This window comes from Zeus faber, assembly GCF_960531495.2.
Source record: "Zeus faber genome assembly, chromosome: 6".
Taxonomy (NCBI): Eukaryota; Metazoa; Chordata; class Actinopteri; order Zeiformes; family Zeidae; genus Zeus; species Zeus faber.
In genome coordinates, this window is record NC_137201.1 from 20722710 (window position 1) to 20739909 (window position 17200).

At 44.0% G+C, this 17200-nt stretch overlaps 1 protein-coding gene across 1 annotated transcript in view; it reads left to right on the forward strand.

Moving 5' to 3' along the window:
* Window positions 1-320: 320 nt before the first annotated feature.
* The window catches only part of reln (reelin), a gene marked incomplete at its 5' end in the record, with an annotated part of 118522 nt that continues 101642 nt past the window's right edge, over window positions 321-17200 (forward strand). Inside the window, one exon of the mRNA XM_080001851.1 lies at window positions 321-567. Within this exon, the coding sequence (XP_079857977.1) occupies window positions 321-567 (247 nt within the window). The remainder of the gene's footprint in view (window positions 568-17200) is intronic.

A 17200-nucleotide genomic window follows, 5' to 3' on the forward strand; every position in this document is an offset into this window, starting at 1 on the left:
CTGAACTCCCCGAGAGTGAAGGGAGGAGAAGGAGAAGAAGAAGGTAGGGGAGGACAACAGAACTCCACGCTGCTTTTCACAGCCAGACACTCACCTGCAGACCCCCTCCCCCTCCCCTCCCCCACCCCCTCTCTCACCTGGACCAGAACCTGGACCCGATCGACCCGTGGACACCACGCGCCCCCCCCCCCCCCGCCACCCCTCCCCCTCCCCCCCCCGACCCCGCCCTGCTGGATTCCTACCTGACACCTTCTCACCTGTCCACTCGCTCCACTCTCCCCCCTCCTCACCCCCGCCCTGCTTTGAGAGGGCAGGTAGCCATGGCGCGGGCCTCTCTCGGGGGCGCCCTGGGCTGTGCCCTGTTGGCCCTGGTCTTGGGGAGCGGCGGCATGGATTCGGGGGGCCCCCCAGCGGGCTTCTACCCTCGCTTCAACCCCTTCTTCTTCCTGTGCACTCACCACGGCGAGCTGGAGGGCGCCGGGATAGCCGAGGGCGGCGGGGAGGTGCTGCTCACCTTCCAGATCACCGGCAGCCCCACCGCCTACACCCCCGGACAGGAGTACCAAGGTGAGTGCCCCCGCCCTGGTGTCAGAACGCTGTAGGGTGGAGGAGGGTGGAGGAGAGGGTCTATTGTCTGTTAATATCTGGGGGGAAAAAAAACCTTTTGGTGCATCTTGGTTTGTATATAAAGTGATTTGGTTGTGAAGATGAAGATAACTGATTATTAGTTATAATGATTTTTGTCCAACTTTAATCACATTGTTTTATTTAAAATAGTGAAATTGGACTACTGGTTTTGCTTTTTGTTTTATGGCATAATGTAGTGATATATATATTTTTTTTAATTAACAAAATCAGGCTCTCTTTTGATCGTGGATGCATGGCTCATAGGCAACAAAGCAAATTAAGGTTGAATTTGTGTTGATAAGTTCCACTTAAATAGTTGTTTGGCAAAATGTGAATGATTAAAAAGGTTTTTCAAGTGATTCTCAGCAGCATGGTTTTGGTGTATTCACTTTGAGTACAGTATGTTTTTCAGCAGGTGTTTTGTTTGATGATCACAGACGTGCGTGTTGCGCTGTGTGTGGTTTGATTTGCGTGAGGGCGGGCTCTAGTCGGAAACAGGAATTTATATAACGGCAATAAGTACCTATGCGGAGTGGGACACTGACATTCCACTGAGCTTGCGAGCCTGATGCTCAGTGTGTAGGTGGCTTCTCCACAGGATTAATAACCAGAATCACGGAGAGAGAGAGAGAGAGAGAGAGTGAGAGAGAGAGAGAGAGAGAGAGAGAGAGAGAGAGAGCATGGAAACAAAGAAGGAATAGAGGAGAATCAGACAGCACAATTAAAGATCGTTAATCACTTAATGCGGCCGAGGTCTGAGGGGATCGAGGCATAACTAACCCTGGTGACAACGTCCCCAATATTCCCCATGTGCCGCTGGATGGAGCAGCACCTTCTCCAGGAGGAGCGCTCCCCCTCTGACCTCCCGAACCTCTGTGATCGTCTCTCAGTCACTCACCCACTCACCCACTTAACACTGAGGACGACGACCTGTCCGGGCCCGTGGAGACCCACTCAGCAAGCGTTCCCACGCAGAGTTTCTCTCCCTCAGTCAATTTTATCTTATCATCGGCCGGAGATTTACGCTAATTCCACATATGATATAGTTTTCAATACCTACTTATCTCTCAATCGGACAATGTATACACATTTATTTTTTGTGTACATGGCCCGTGTCTCTCCCGAGTCTGATGATCGCTGTGTTTGGTATAATTCGGGAAAAAAAAATTGACAAACATTTTTATTGTTATTATTTCATAAGCTCTTGTTGTTAACAACCGCATTCCGTTATCACAGAAAATAAACCGTCTCTAATTCAACTGGGAAGCGCTCAAAGGAGCTTGCGTATTTTAATGTTGGAAGACATGCATTGGGGCAGGGTGAGGAGCGAAAGGAGGAGAGGAGGAGAGGAGTATTATCTCCTGTCTGAAAATATAACAGCCCGGATCAAGCCTTTCAGTCAAGCACCTTTTAACTGGGGCTGGGCTTGTAAAGAGACTGAGTGGGGAGAGATTTGAATAACTAGCTGGTGGATGGGAGGTTTACACGGAGAGGTTTAAATAATTAGCATTAGAAACGTGGTGGACTGGGGAGGAGGGAGAGATTTAAATAGGGCCGCGGCTGGGATGGTATGCCACGGAGTAGGAGAGATTTAACTGACGGTGAGAGGATTGTGCTGATAAGATATGGAGACTGGGGCTTGTGTGAAAAAAAGGAAGAAAAAAAAATGACACGGTTCCAAGCTGCTCTCGCTCTTTTTTCCGTTCCATATTTTGGCGTACGGTGGCAATTCATTGTTAAATTCCTGGGGTTTTGACTGAGTTTGCTTGGGGATGAAAAGAGAAATGGCAAGAAAGTGAGTGAGACGTGGCAGGCTCATCGCAATGCTCTTTCTCCGTCTATTTACCTCTCTCTCTCTCTTACTTACAATTTAACATGTTTAACATCACTACTGTGAGGTGAATCATGACCACTACCAAATATGAGCCCACATGTTCACATTCTCTGTTGTAAAAACACAGTTTTCTGACAGCCACAGATAGAAGTGGAACTGAGGGAAAACGCCTATCCCGCCATTTAATTAAATATAAACTGAACAATAATGAGAGGCAGCGTTAAAATCTGACCAGTTGGTAAAGGTGTGAACAGCAATGCCCGTTGCAATTTGTCGCTTCTCAATACAGTTTATTTGCTGCATTTGGGTTAATACTTAACTGTTATTGTTGTTTTGTTGATTCATTTTTTTCATGCACTTCCTGCAACACCAGCATGTTGGACCACAATCAGTTTAATCTCCTATAAGCAGGGTGTGATCTAACCAGAGAGAGCTGCTTGTGGAGCTGGTGGGCGAGCGGCTGGCATTAGGGATGCAGCCGAGAGAGAGAGAGAGAGAGAGAGAGAGAGAGAGAGAGAGAGAGAGAGAGAGAGAGAGAGAGAGAGAGAGAGACCACGTTGGAGCAGGAAGGGGAGGTTAGAGGAGAGGTATAGGCTGGGGGTGTTCTATCTCAAACAGAGGAGGTGAGTCCTCGTCAAAGAAGCGCACATGACTTTTAACCAACATGAAATATTCCCATTCAGTCCCGTTCTGCTGCTGCGCTGCTGAGATGGAGTGTGTGGATCCAGGTTGCTGCAGGTCACGCCAAATTGGTGGAGGATTCTTTAAAGTGGATGTACAGTGAATGTGTTAGTGACTTGACCCATGCTGCCTCCAGTTCCTTGCTTTTGAGGCTGTGTGTGGGTAGTATTCTGTAGACCTGTTCAGCTGTGCTATCATAACAGGATGGAATGAATGGCAGAGGTTGTGTTACTCTGTGGGATGAGTCAGAGGTTGGGTGCGTTGGCTCGGTCACATTGGACGAGATGGACGGACTTATATAAAAGCAGGAAAAACAGAAGGATAAAAGGAAGAAACCTAATTAAACCTAAGTGGGAACACCCAGCTTGTGTCGGTCCGCTACTATGCACAGATACAAATAGTGCAGCGCAGTGCCAAGAGGTAAGGCCTTATCTATCTTTCGAAAAGGAGACAGACATAGAAGGATGTTTTGTCTTCGTAAAACCCACAAGACTCTATTGGACCGCTCCCACTACACTCAGGAAGCAGTTCTTCATTTGAGTCATCCTTAAGTGGCTTCGACTTTTTTTTGTGCACTGTGAGGATGTGAGATGTTGGCCATAAAATATCTGTGTTTGTAAAATCCCAAAATGGGGATATGGTATCCTGCGAAATATATCCCATTGTATCACACTCTGAAAGTGCCATTCTTCTTTCCTGTCCCTACTCAGCCCCTCTGGAAAACTTTCATGCTCTTCTTTTTTCTTTAATTCAAAAAAGAACATCAACAATGTTGGGGGAGGGGACAGGGTACGTTATAAGCACAGAATTCCTCCACTCAAATCAATTCTGTGTGGCCTTGTCGATGAATCATGTCGGATTCCAATTGAACGGCAGTGTGGTGTCCTTGGCAAGTCAACAGAGAATAGCTGGAAAAAATGGAGGCGAATGGAGAGTGGAAATTGGGTGAGATTGATTGTGTGTCTTTGAATGACTGGGAGTGTATTCCATTTTTCTGCAGATTCCATAGTTTGTGATGATATGCAAAATGGGATAAAAGCTGTAGTTTATTATAGTGTTTATCACATGAGCCATTTTGAGCAAAGCATATGTCTGTATGTATAGAATGCAGTGTGATGCCTGGTGTCAATTAGTCTGTGTTTTGTATGCATAGCATTTGAGGAGTTTGAGTAAGTGCTTGTACAAGTGGATTGTTATTTTGCTTATTCTAATAGTGTGTATCTGTAAGTGTGTAGTGTGTGTATGCACATCCCTATGATGGTTTCTCTGTATGCCTGTGCGTGTGTTTGTCAGGCGGGGTCATTGATGCCAGCATAAAGCCCTCGATGAGAGGTGCTCACACAAGAGCACCCCAGGTATAGGTAGGCGGGAACTCATTCTCAGCGTATTCATTGTTTGTCTGTGCTACTGAAGCCCTCACAACATTGAATGGTTTTCTCTACCACACTCTGACAAAAGAAACCAGAGTGAGAAACAGGAGGAGCGATGGCAGACTGTTGGAAAACAGTGACACAGGGACAAACAAGAGAGTGGTGCCCAGAGAACGAACCAGCAGCCCAGAAATGACCAGCACTAATCTGTCAATGATCTCTATGACAGTCACCATACCATGGGGCCCTTTCATGTGCAAATACATTGTGTTGGAACGGAGAAACAATCAACATTTCAAGGAGATTTGGATGTGGCCAGAAAATTACATTCTTAATGGAAACTTGGGAGATAAAATTTGTCCCTTCTAAATGCCAACAGCTCTTCCCACAGATAACCTATCCGATTAGAAATAGTGAGTTACTCCATCTGCCCTATTGTTGACCACTGACGGTAACATCTCAGTAACAAGTGGCCAGCTAGGAGAAGCCATTATCTAACTGAGAAGTTGATTGCTTGTCACGGTGGAGCTTTTCTGTGAGTGTGCCACTGACTCAAGTCTGCAGAACAACAACTCACACGTGTCCAAGTGAAGGTTGTTGAGGCCAGGCAAGATAAGGCTGTGGAGCAGTGAGATAGGATCTCACAAAGAGCCAGGTTAGTTCAACTCAGCCACAATGCCAAGACATTGGGGAAACACAAAGCTCAATCCCTTAAGTATTCAAAGCCAAGTAGCCATAATCAGCTTTGACTATTGAATGAATGCTAAACGAATTACATCCGTCTTGTCTGTCTTCAGCAGGCCCCTTGGATGTCTCTGTCGCCTTTTGCAACTCTTAACCTCTGATGGGACCGTTGCATGTCAGCCTTTTGACTTCTGACCCTTTCATATGAAAGCTGCTCCTTTAAAAGCCTCGTCCCTGGGGATGATTAGATTTGGCTGGTGACTGACAAGTACCAAATAAAAAAACTACTCCAAAGTCCGTACACTCCAATTCCACCAGTTCAGCTCAAAAATATCTGTTCAGCTTGGATGAAAGCAGAGTAGTGTGTTTATCTATTTAAAGAGCCAGGAAAGAAGCTAAAGGTTTCTTACGCTAAGGCAGGCATTGGTCAGTGAACCGTCACATGAGGACAGCAGACTGGCCTAGTTTTGAGGCAGACAGCCGTTTTAGGGAAACAGGGAGACTGGAAAGGAGGTGAGACAGAGGGAAGAGTGAAGGGGAAAGGGGTTAATGGTTTAATAGGGCTCTCCTGTGAGCAAGAGGAAAGCAACGTGCTAATAGCACCCACACTTTGGAGAGGCCCGGACATTGCATTCATTAGCTCCAACAGCTTTTCAGCCTCTTTACCTCCCGCTGCTTTTTTTCTGAATAGGTCAGTACATTGGGTAGAGGGAAGTGTGTCAAGTGTATCAATGTTTGTATGGGCGTGCTGGGTGTGTTTGGGTGTTCCGCCTTCATATTGTGCCAGCCCAGACATTGAATGATGAACCATTTAAAAAGCATTGTATTCATCCAGATATGCCTGTCTCCTTCAAACAGGGGAGCAGATGGGTGACAAATGAGAATGGATATTCAGAGCGAATCTTCCTTTTGTTAGGGTTGCAAGCTCAGCCATGCACACACACTCAACTTTCGGTGGGTTATCCATCACCACAGTGGGACAGGTCAGATGCTCCACTGGCTAACCAATAATGTACTGATGAGCTTACTATCTTAATATTAATCTTTTATATTGACAGCAGTATTATGACTTAAAAATATCATGTAGTGAAGTTCCTGCCATGAAGTAGAAGACCATGTGGGTTTAAGATGACAAGGTTTCTGCACTTCTGCCAATGATAGACGTTAAATGGAGAATGCAGCCTGACTTTGTACTTTTACGGCCCTCTTATATAAAGCACTGACTGCAGTGGATCCAATTAGAACGATGGTTGGATGCTAATTGTGATGGCCTAGCGCTTCGAATCAAAAGCCAAAAGTCTGGTCAGCATCACGCCTAAGCCGCATTTCTGTAAATCAATTTTACTACGTCAGGGCACAGAAAGTCACCTCATATAATGGTAACAATTTTGGCAATCACCAGAGTGGTGCCAACCTGATGCCAACACAATGCCAGGTGTTTGGTGGAAAAGAGCTAAGGACCGTGCCAGCCAGGAGATCCCTGCCAGGCGGTGTTGTTTGTCTGTGCCAGTCTTATCTGGGCAGGAAACAAAGAACTCTTGCATTTTTCATTTACACTTTCCTCATTCCCTTTACATTTTTACATCCTTAACAGGACAGCCATTTCCCAGTAAATGTGAGTTGTATTTCAAGTTGAGTGGCCGTATTTCCAGAAGTATTTTCTGGATGTCGGAGAGTGTTCTCTCCTGTTGGCCAGGGCAGGAGTGCCTCTGATGAGTTTTCTGATAATGTAGTGTAGGCTTGGGTGCACAGATGCTAAGACCCCCCCTCATTGTGCCCTACCCTGTGCTGCACGCTCCTGTTGTCTCTCTGTTGGCCCAAATGGGCACACATTATCAGATGAAACCATACAAAGATGTTCTCCCCACAAAGAGCTTCAGACTTGAGTTTTACACCCTCAAAAACAATTGATCATACTTTCAGTATCTCTGAGGGCTTTGATTTTTATTGCACATTACTTTGTCTCCTAGTTTCTGTGGTAAATCTCAGGGAGAAAACACACTAGATCCCAAAGCACTTGCAACATAATGTAGACCCTGAGGGTGTGCTGAGGAATCTCACCCACACAGCATTGAATGCCCCAGTCTTCCCAAAGGAGACATACGGCCATCTGAAGTACAATTAAATTAGTCTTTATTGGCAAATTACAGTTTCCCCTCCTTTCTTCTGCATCTTTGATGTCTGCTTTCTACTCCGAAACAGGTTGTAAACGTAATAATAAGGATGTTTTTCTATGCCTTTTAAAGGATGCCAAAATACAAAGTCTGCATATGCCGTCATGAGTTCAGTCTGTCTATGCAAACTCATGCTAATATCCCCAGGGAAGTCTACCTCAGAACAATGGGCCAGTGTTCATTTTTCTTAAGGACTACCAAGTGGCTCTAAGCCTTCTTTTGAGAAGTGATGGGTCCTTTCCTTTCCATCCTCTCCTGCCTCCCCCCGTCACCCTTTTGCTGGTTGTCTTGTGCTTGTGGGGTTGTTTCCCACCCTCTGTTGATTGGCGTGTCAGCTTTGCCGATGGCCTCTCCATGATAGAGAATGGGGCCGCTGTCGGAGGATTGTCTGTAGCTCCTCCACTTCCCTCCTCCACTCCTCCTGCTCTGGATACACCTCCTCCTGGCACTTCCATTGAGAGAGCTGTAATCCCTGCTTGGGGGGCAGTGTGTCGTCTGTGCTGATAGCATTCAGTGGGCCATGTAGAGTTCCAGCGGGCCCACTACAGAGGAGACGGCCCTGTGCGGCTGGCTCGGCACTGGGCACATGGCGTGTGGCACAAGGCGGATTAGTCCCAGTCTGAGAGCCCCCCTGCAAACCCCCATCAAACAGGCAGGCCTGCTCTGCACACGGAGACACAGCAGCCTGGAAAGGGGAGATTACACATTGGTGTGTATGCAGAAACTCACACATAGGCTCATGCCGAGGAGACAGCATGTATGGGGGACGGGGTGGGCTGTTTACCGGGTCCCATGAATTTCACACACAGATCCCATGATGCTCCATTACCAACCCCCAGTTACTGTCACATGTTACAATCCCCATGCAACCCCCACAGCTCTGTTTCCTATTAGTGTACTAAGACCATGAGGAACAGCTTCTTCCAGATTCCGTATGTGGACCACCATGTGGAAATAAGAAGAACATCTGTCTCACAAAGACAGGCATGATGTGAGTTCACCTCTAGTTTGAGGACAATCTTAGTGATGTTTTGATGAATCGAGGATGGTTAAACAACTCAACCTAGGCCAAGGGAAGAGCCAACTACACACACACACACACACACACACACACACACACACACACACACACACACACACACACACACACACACACACACACACACAGATGATTTCATCAAAGGTGAATAGACTCCAGAAAAAAAGAAAACAAGCGAACCAGTTATGTTCAGGACCAGCTGAGTTGAAATGTCTGAATCAACTTCAGTAATGTGCTCAGAATTCCCTCTGGTCCACTTGTCTCACACCTCACTACGTCAGCTGGTGGATCTTATTTGTGCGCTGCTCTGTGACTTGAGGTTGAGAATGGATGACAGATATCTGAGATTGAGAGACACATTGCAACATATGGTTTGTGGTCAAACACTGGACTGCAGATGTGTACTGTTACACCGGTGTGTCCATAATTTTATCAATCTAAGCTGTTCTGGAGCTGTGTGTGTCTTTCGCACCTGGCCTTCAGTAGTCAGTGTTGAATTGTATGCTTACAGTAGTCAAGGTGCAAGGTGACTACCTTTGCTTTTTTTCCTGAGGGCTTGGTTATCCTGGGACCATCGAGAGGAAATGAGACTGGCTCTCACCACACACCTCAGCAATTACCACGGTCTCCAGCCCAGCTCCCAGAGGCAGAGATTGTAAACACATTATCCTACTGCATTAATGGAACTGGATTGTTTTGTCATGAACAATTTAAGTAGTCCACAACGTCTCTGAATGTGTCATAACATGTGTTTAAAACAGGACACACATTACAGACAGAAACAATGATGCAGAAATGGATACTGTATAATTCCTATGGGTTCATTTTAGCAGAGTTCAACTCCAGATTCAGAAGTCCTGCCATGTTTTTCCTCTGGCCATGCACTGGGCCATCTGATTTCACTTCAGTTCTACCTCTGGGTTGTGCCCATTAGCCAATCCAGGTGACTCAAAGCAAAGGAGAGGAGTTTTTCTTTCTGAATCTGGAGGTTGCCCCTTAATTCCTAAAAAGTCCTTTTTCTCTTAACAAGCAGGGGTGGGTTGCATTAATGGTGCCATCAATTGAAGGAAACAGATCTAAAGACGATGTAGGAATATAGCGGGGAAGCTGAGAGGGAGAAGACGGGCAGAACAGTGGCAGTGTTAATTACAACAAGTGCCTCCTTGTATAGCAGCACTGGTGTGATTAGGACCGACTGTCAGGGAAACGACTTCACATTGATCCACTGCCAGTAGAAACCATCTAACCTTTCATTACTGCAGCTGACTTGTTAATTAGAAATCAATTTTTCACATGCAGCCCCCCCGTCACTTGGTGCATCCTCTCTTTATATCCAAACATCCATAAAAAAGAGCCTTCGAGAGCTACAGCAGCACTTTGATTAAGAGGACGATGTATTCTCGCTTGGCCGTCTATTTACAAACAATGAAAAGGAAAACCCATAGAGAAGAGAGGAGCCGAGAGCAGAGAAGAGATTCTTATTTTTTGTTTTAATTGTATGATATGAATACATATGGATCAGATGACCTAGCAATAGTGCATGAAAAATACTGGATGTCGTCCAGGTAAACACAGGGATGAAAACCGTTAGTCCAATGTGGTGTGAGACAGGGAGATGGAGAGAGAGTGAAACTGAGGACACACAAAAGCGGAAAGTTGGGAAATTAGGGTCTGGAGGAGTGACGGACAAGGACTCACAGAGAAGAAATGTAATGCTGTAGCTCCATTTTTAATCTTAAAGCATAATATCTGTGAGCGAGAGCCAGTGGCTTAAGTACCGAGGGTGCAACCGGTGCAGCTGCACTAGGGGCCAGTGGCCCCTAGGGTCCCTTCCCATCAGTGCGCCAGGGATGGGGAGCCCGCGATCGGTGGTGCGCCAGAGAAAAAATCCACAAAAATATTTGCACCGGGGCGTAACACCATCATGTTACGCCACTGGCGAGAGCGTGGTTTCAGAATGGCCTCCATATGTTCGACGGCAGTAGGTTTTCACACTACATACAGATGTTCAAGTGGTTTAGCTGTGTGAGCCATGATGCTATTGTGTAGCTTCTTTACTGTGCAGCGAGTTGATTCAACTCTGGGAACCAATTCTGATAATAAAGTTGACTCCAATTGCAAACTTGACTCTTAAAGTGGAAATCTATTACTAATTCCCAGAATTATGTTCAACTTTTTTGCTTTTGTTTCAACAATGTTCAAGTTCAAGTTCAAGAGATTATTTGTCACATACATATACATACGTTCATACATATATGCAGTGAAATGTCATGACACCCGGTGATTACGCACAATAAGCTCTATAAATACTAAAAAATACCAAAATGTGCGTAATCATGTCGTCTTGGACATGTAAGTTACTTACATTCAAGAAGGTACGCCTTCTTCTATTAAATATATATTTTTGCTTTTTTCTTTCATCAGTGATAGTACAGACCGACAAGAAAGGCAGGGGAGAGAGAGAATGACGTGCAGCGAACGGATTCGAACCAGGGCCACTGCTGCAAGACTTTAGCCTTCGAAACGTTTCGATGTGGTCTCTCGAGGTGGTGGGGATATTTTTGTCCGAATGCTGTTGTTTTTTGTGAATGTTCATTCACATCGACAGTTTACCGACCACAACTAGCTATGCTGCTTCTTCAATTTCACTGTGGCTGCCTTTCACTTTTGTGTCTGATCTTTGCATTCTTGACTGGAAAGGCTCTTTCCCCCAGCAAAGGAAACAGCATATAGAGGCGCACATACATAAACAACATACATTGAATTGCTTTTTGTATTCTATAGTGCCAGCTAAATTAATATTGGATAAGTGGGATTTTTTCACAATCGTTTTACAAAATAATCTTATGGATTTCCACTTTAAGTGGAGGAATTGTTGGTGGAGTTGGTGGGGTTGGACCCTGGTCATAGGAGGGGAACTAGTTGCACAACGCTCTTCCTGCATTATGATTTGTTGTCCAGATATAGACTTTGTCATAACTTTGAGTAATTCTGTTATAGATTTTGAAATATTTTTTGTTTGCTCATTATTTCTGAAGAGGCACCCAATCACTCAATCAAAATACATTTTGTTGCACAATACAACATTTTATTGTGTTGAATCCATATCAAGGATCGATGTGCTCAAGCTTGGCAAGAAATAAAATGTTCTCTTTAAGATGTCTTGTCTCGAGAAATTCCTGTTCATTTCAAACTAAATAAAAAACAGTTCAATGGAAGTATGATGGAAAATAGAAAAACTGTTTCAGTTTGAAGTGCCAGGCCCATGAGAATGGCCACAAGGAGGGCAGGTGCACCGCACGCTAACTCATTCTCTTTCATCTCATAAGCCGCTGTAAGCCTTGGACGTGAAGTGGTTTTATTACATAGGTAGAAAAAAAATCAGTGCCTGAAAAAAAGTAGGATTTATTTTCCTTTTTTTTCTCATTTACAGAAAGTATGCTTTTTAAATTTAAGACTGTTTTAACTCTTTAATGAATAATTTATTGAAAGCATTTTAAGTCATCTGCTGGCTTAGAGACATCAGCACAAAATGCCTCGTGATTCATAAAGCATTTAGCAAAGTCATTGGAGACCGGCTTTGTGTAACAGTGGAGCACCAAAACAAGTCCACATTATATTGTCTAAATCAGTGAATTATAACATAAGATTATATATATATCTATATCTATATATATAAATATATAAATATACATATATATATATGTATATATGTGTGTGTGTGTGTGTGTGTGTGTGTGTGTGTGTGTGTGTGTGTGTGTGTGTGTGTGTGTGTGTGTGTGTGTGTGTGTGTGTGTGTGTGTGTGACTGTAGGAAACTGTTGTAATCTAAATATTGAATTAAATACTATAGAGATATAACTGTGTTGATGAATGAACAAATTTATATTTTCGGCAGAGATAATTGTAAAGAACATTTCATATTTAATGATTTAATGATCACCCCCAATGCAGTACACAGTCAAATTATAGATGCTTGTTACTGCAGGGTGCATGTAATTATTTCATCCATCCTTTATGTTTACAGTATGCCCAATCTGTCACCTGCCACACACACACACACACACACACACACACACACACATACACACACACACACACAGAGCATGATTGACATTTATGGACAAGATGCCTTGAGCAATATACAATGACAATTAAATATTTACTGCTAATTGAATTAATTTAATTAGGAAACCATGTGTTTCACAGCAGTTTGAACTATAACATTATATCACAAAAGCAAGTGGTTATAATTTAATATGAAACACTTGAAGGAGCATACCGGGGTAAAATCTAATATTACCCATTGTACCAGTCAGCAAATATATTTTACATTTCCCCTGACCATTGTCTTGGTGATAGCTCACATATCTAGATTGTTTAATATTGTCTCTTTTTTCAGGTTTTGGAAAATTCGAATGACGTGGTGAGTGGTGAATTCTCCTGGTCCCGCTGACAACTACAGTACAACACTTATTTTTGTCAAAGTTACTTAATTTTGCCGTGTTTTGCATTTGATAAGTCCATTTGAAAAGGCGGAAGCACCATTACTTTAACATGGAATTAACAAACACAAATACAACACATTTAAGCACCTTTGACACAACCATGTCTCACTGTAGTTGTCAATGTTTAATGTGAGCTATCACCAGGACAACGGTCAGGGGTTAGGTATAATGTATGCGCTGACTCGTAAAAGCATTAAATATGATTTCACGCAGGTATGGTACTTGAAGTGGCATTGGTGGAAAACAACTTGCATTGCGTTGACCTCTGGCTCCAGCCCTTGTCCCTTGTCCCAGAGCCCTCTCTCTAACAGACACCATCTGTCCGCGGCTTGTTTGGTCAGTCGAGAGTCCTTCGAAGGTGGGTGGGTGGGGGGTGGGTATGGAGGATGGAGGTCGCCCACACGGGGTGGACCGTCATCCCCGGGTGGGACATCGAGGTCAGATCCCTGGGACTGGACACCGGGGGGGTTGTACAGACTGTGGCATTGAGCTGGTTCCTCAATAGCCTCTTCCTGCTTCCTGCCAGGCCACGGCTCCAGGTGTGAGCTGGAGATGTGGAGTGGAGTAGAACACGGATATTTTGAGAGATAGGCATTTTGTTATGCAACTCTGGTGGTGGACCACGGCCAATGTCTGCATCTCTCTGCTTTTTGTGTCTGTGTGCATTCTAACAGCTGGCTTGCTGGTGTGTGTGTGTGTGTGTGTGTGTGTGTGTGTGTGTGTGTGTTGGGCACAAAACACACACATGTCCTCAAGTCTTTTAGTCTAATGTCTTAAATTTATTTTTTACAAATATAAGGCCTTAAAAACATTAAATAGTCTTACATTTGGAATGTATGAGGTCTTCATTTCAACATAAACTTTTGTCAGATTTTATTCTGTTTTATTTAGCTGTGATATTGACTTGTAGAGAGAACTCCAAGAAAACCTCTTATTATAACGGTTCACAGAATCATCTAGTTCATTCTCTCCTGTTTCTACCTTATACTGACTTCTGCCTTGTACCGAAAAGTACTTACCTGCAATACATGTCTTCAATACTTAATTGTGCAATACACATCCTTACTGAATAAGAGAGGGACATTTTTTATTAAATCCCATTAAAACGTATCTAAAAAAGTATTGAATTATTGTATTATTATTATCATTATTATCATTATTATTATTATTATTATTATTATTATTATTATTATTATTTTTATTATTATTATTATTATTATTATTATTATTATTATTATTATATTAGTATTATACTCTGCAGACACTCTGGTTTGTGTGTATGTTGTGCTGAAATTCATATTGTGAGCATTTACATTAATGTGTGTGTGTGTATGTGTGTGTGTGTGTGTGTGTGTGTGTGTGTGTGTTGCATTACTGAGGTTGGCTTCTTGACACAGGTTGGGTCTTAATCTACTTTTCGGTCGCATTCCCCGACCTCCTTCGCTGCAGGGCTGAGCGGAAGAAAAAAAAAATCTGGCTGTATTTGTTTGTGTGTTAGCTGATCCGACCTCGGTATTCTTGTTGTCTCCACACATGTTTCCACTGTTTAACACTGGCGCCTTTTGCCTGGTTTGGATGTTCTGTCCGGCTTTGAGTAGTGGCTGGAGATGCCGCTTCTGTTGGAGCTGGATGGATGAAGCCGTCTCTGCCTTGTCGGCGGAACACATGGTGTTGATCATGAGGACGTTCACTCTCCCACTTCGACGGTCACCAAGCAACAGAGCGATGCCATCACTCTGTGCGAGGACCTTATCATATATGGCTGCAGGATACAGCCATTACACATTACAGTATATATCCAATCACATTTAAAAGTTAATTAAATTGTGAAAATGCTGGGAAAGAAAAAGTGGACGGTGTTGGAATAGCTGCTGCTGTTTTTTTTTTTGCTTTTCACAACCTGGTGGGATGTTGCCGGATTGAGCTCTCCATCTCCATATCCGAGAGCTGTAGTCTGTCAAGTTTCTTTAGCTTCTCGTAGAAGAGCTCTGGTACTAAGACGGAATTAACCTTGCGCTTGATACCTTTGTCCAATGAGCCGATAAATAATGTTGAAAGCTCAGAGAGACCATTTGAAATCAAAGGCAATCTCAGGTAAAGAGAGATCTTGTGGGCCGAGTAGCGACACACAAAGTATGTGTCTTGTTGAAGATAAAAGATACGGTATGTTTCCCCCTTTTTCCCCATAGACAATCAAAGGGGGGGCTATTATTTATATTATATTAATGGGGCGAATATTTACTATGATTATGGCTTTTGAACATTGTACATTGTAAATAGAGTATTACTCCTATGTACCAGCAGAACCAGATTAGCGCACAAATGGCTACTTCATTAAGGTTAATGAAATATGATTAACGTGGCTTAAAATAGTGTAGTATGCCTTTGGCATACAGGTTTTTGAAAGTGAATGCAGAATGCAGTATCTGCCAGTAATATATTACTGTGAGGCCAGCCAGTTGCAACAGAAACTGGCCTCAACTCACTTAATAAGTTTTCTTTGGACAGCTCAGTCAACTCTGGTAGACCCGTCCAGCCCAAGTTCATCGATAAAGTGAGAAAAAGCGGTTTCCAGGGGCCTTTGTGTTTGTTTGATATAAACATGTAACTCTCTTTTTCAGGTCAGTGCCAAACCTCTTGCATCTTTGGGAATAAAAACTGAATATATGTGTTGCACAGACAAAGAAACATTCACATGCACACTTGAGCACTTATCAATGCATTTGCACACAGACACACACAAAGGCATACATGCAAAGTCACACACACACACGCACGCACACACACACACACACACACACACACACACACACACACACACACACACACACACACACACACACACACACATACACACACAATACATGCATTAAAGCACATACACAAATGTACACATCTCCCTGCCCACACATGCATACTCTCTTTCGCTCTTTCCCTCCCTATCACACACACACACACACACACACACACACACACACACACACACACACACACACACACACACACACACACACACACACACACACACACACACACACACACACACACACACGCCGAAGTGTGATTCCGCAGCAGATTATGTGTGAGGAACAAGATGGTTGTGATAGAATTGCATTTTCAGTCCTGTTTTTCTCCACGGCTGTCGCAGGGTTTAAGCCAAGTGAGACAGACAGGAGGCTTCAGCTGTTCACCTTGAGGTTCAGCGTGGGCTTCACGAGGAACCGAGACCTCACCTGCGTCGCCGCTTTGTTATCATCTTTTGATCAAGCGGACTGATTTCTCCAGATTTCATGTTGAGCTGGTGGAGCGCAGATAGGATGACAATGGTTCAGAGTGATGTCACTGTCAAACAGTGTACAGCGTTAAGATAAACGAGCCCTGAATTTTGATATGAGGTACCTGAAGAGAAGAAAAACACACAGTCAAAGTAGGCCTTGGTCCTCAAACTGGGAGTGGGCCACTCTTTATTTTGGCAACTATTCACCTCGTCGACATAAGATGAACACTGCCTGTATTAAAAAAAAAGCATATTTTTGTTGTTTAAATTAGAAATGTGCTTTATTTTCTGTGTCACAAAACAGAATTCAGAAAACTTTGAAAGTGCTGTTGCCAACACCCCCCCCCCCCCACCCCCCCTACCTGTCTTCAACAGCAATACACACACACATCAACACACACACACACACACACACACACACACACACCTGATTTAGTGGCAATCCTCTACAATACATGAGTCTTTAACACTGAAAATGCCTGGATGCCTGTGTGCATTGATGGGTGAGTCATGTTAGTATTATGTTATCCTCATGTAGACCTGTAGAAGCTGTACTGGCTTTTGGGGCCCGTGATCTACGGTAGGATTTCAAAGCAGATGGCAATGCCAGCAGGCCAGGAATGTGCCAGAGGGTTACGCAATGGAATGATGCCTCGACAACCTGACTGTAACACCACATGACACATGTATGTGCAGAAACACTCTTCCCACACATTCTGCAAAGAAAATGCAGTTTGACTTTATTACTTTTTCCCCCCCAGTTTGTCATTATTATCTGGGACTTGTGGTCCTCCTCAGGACTTCATGGCTAGATATCAACACTAAATAAAGAAGCCTTTTCCTCTTGTATGGTGCACAGGTGACTGACAGTTTGAACCATTTCAGGAAGCGCAGGGGGGAAGCGGCACCCCAACAATGGCTTGGCCGTAGAAACAGATGGAACCAGAGCTTCCCCACAGCATGGTCTCTGGTTCCTGGTCTTCTCTGGGCTATGTGTGTGTCTGCCA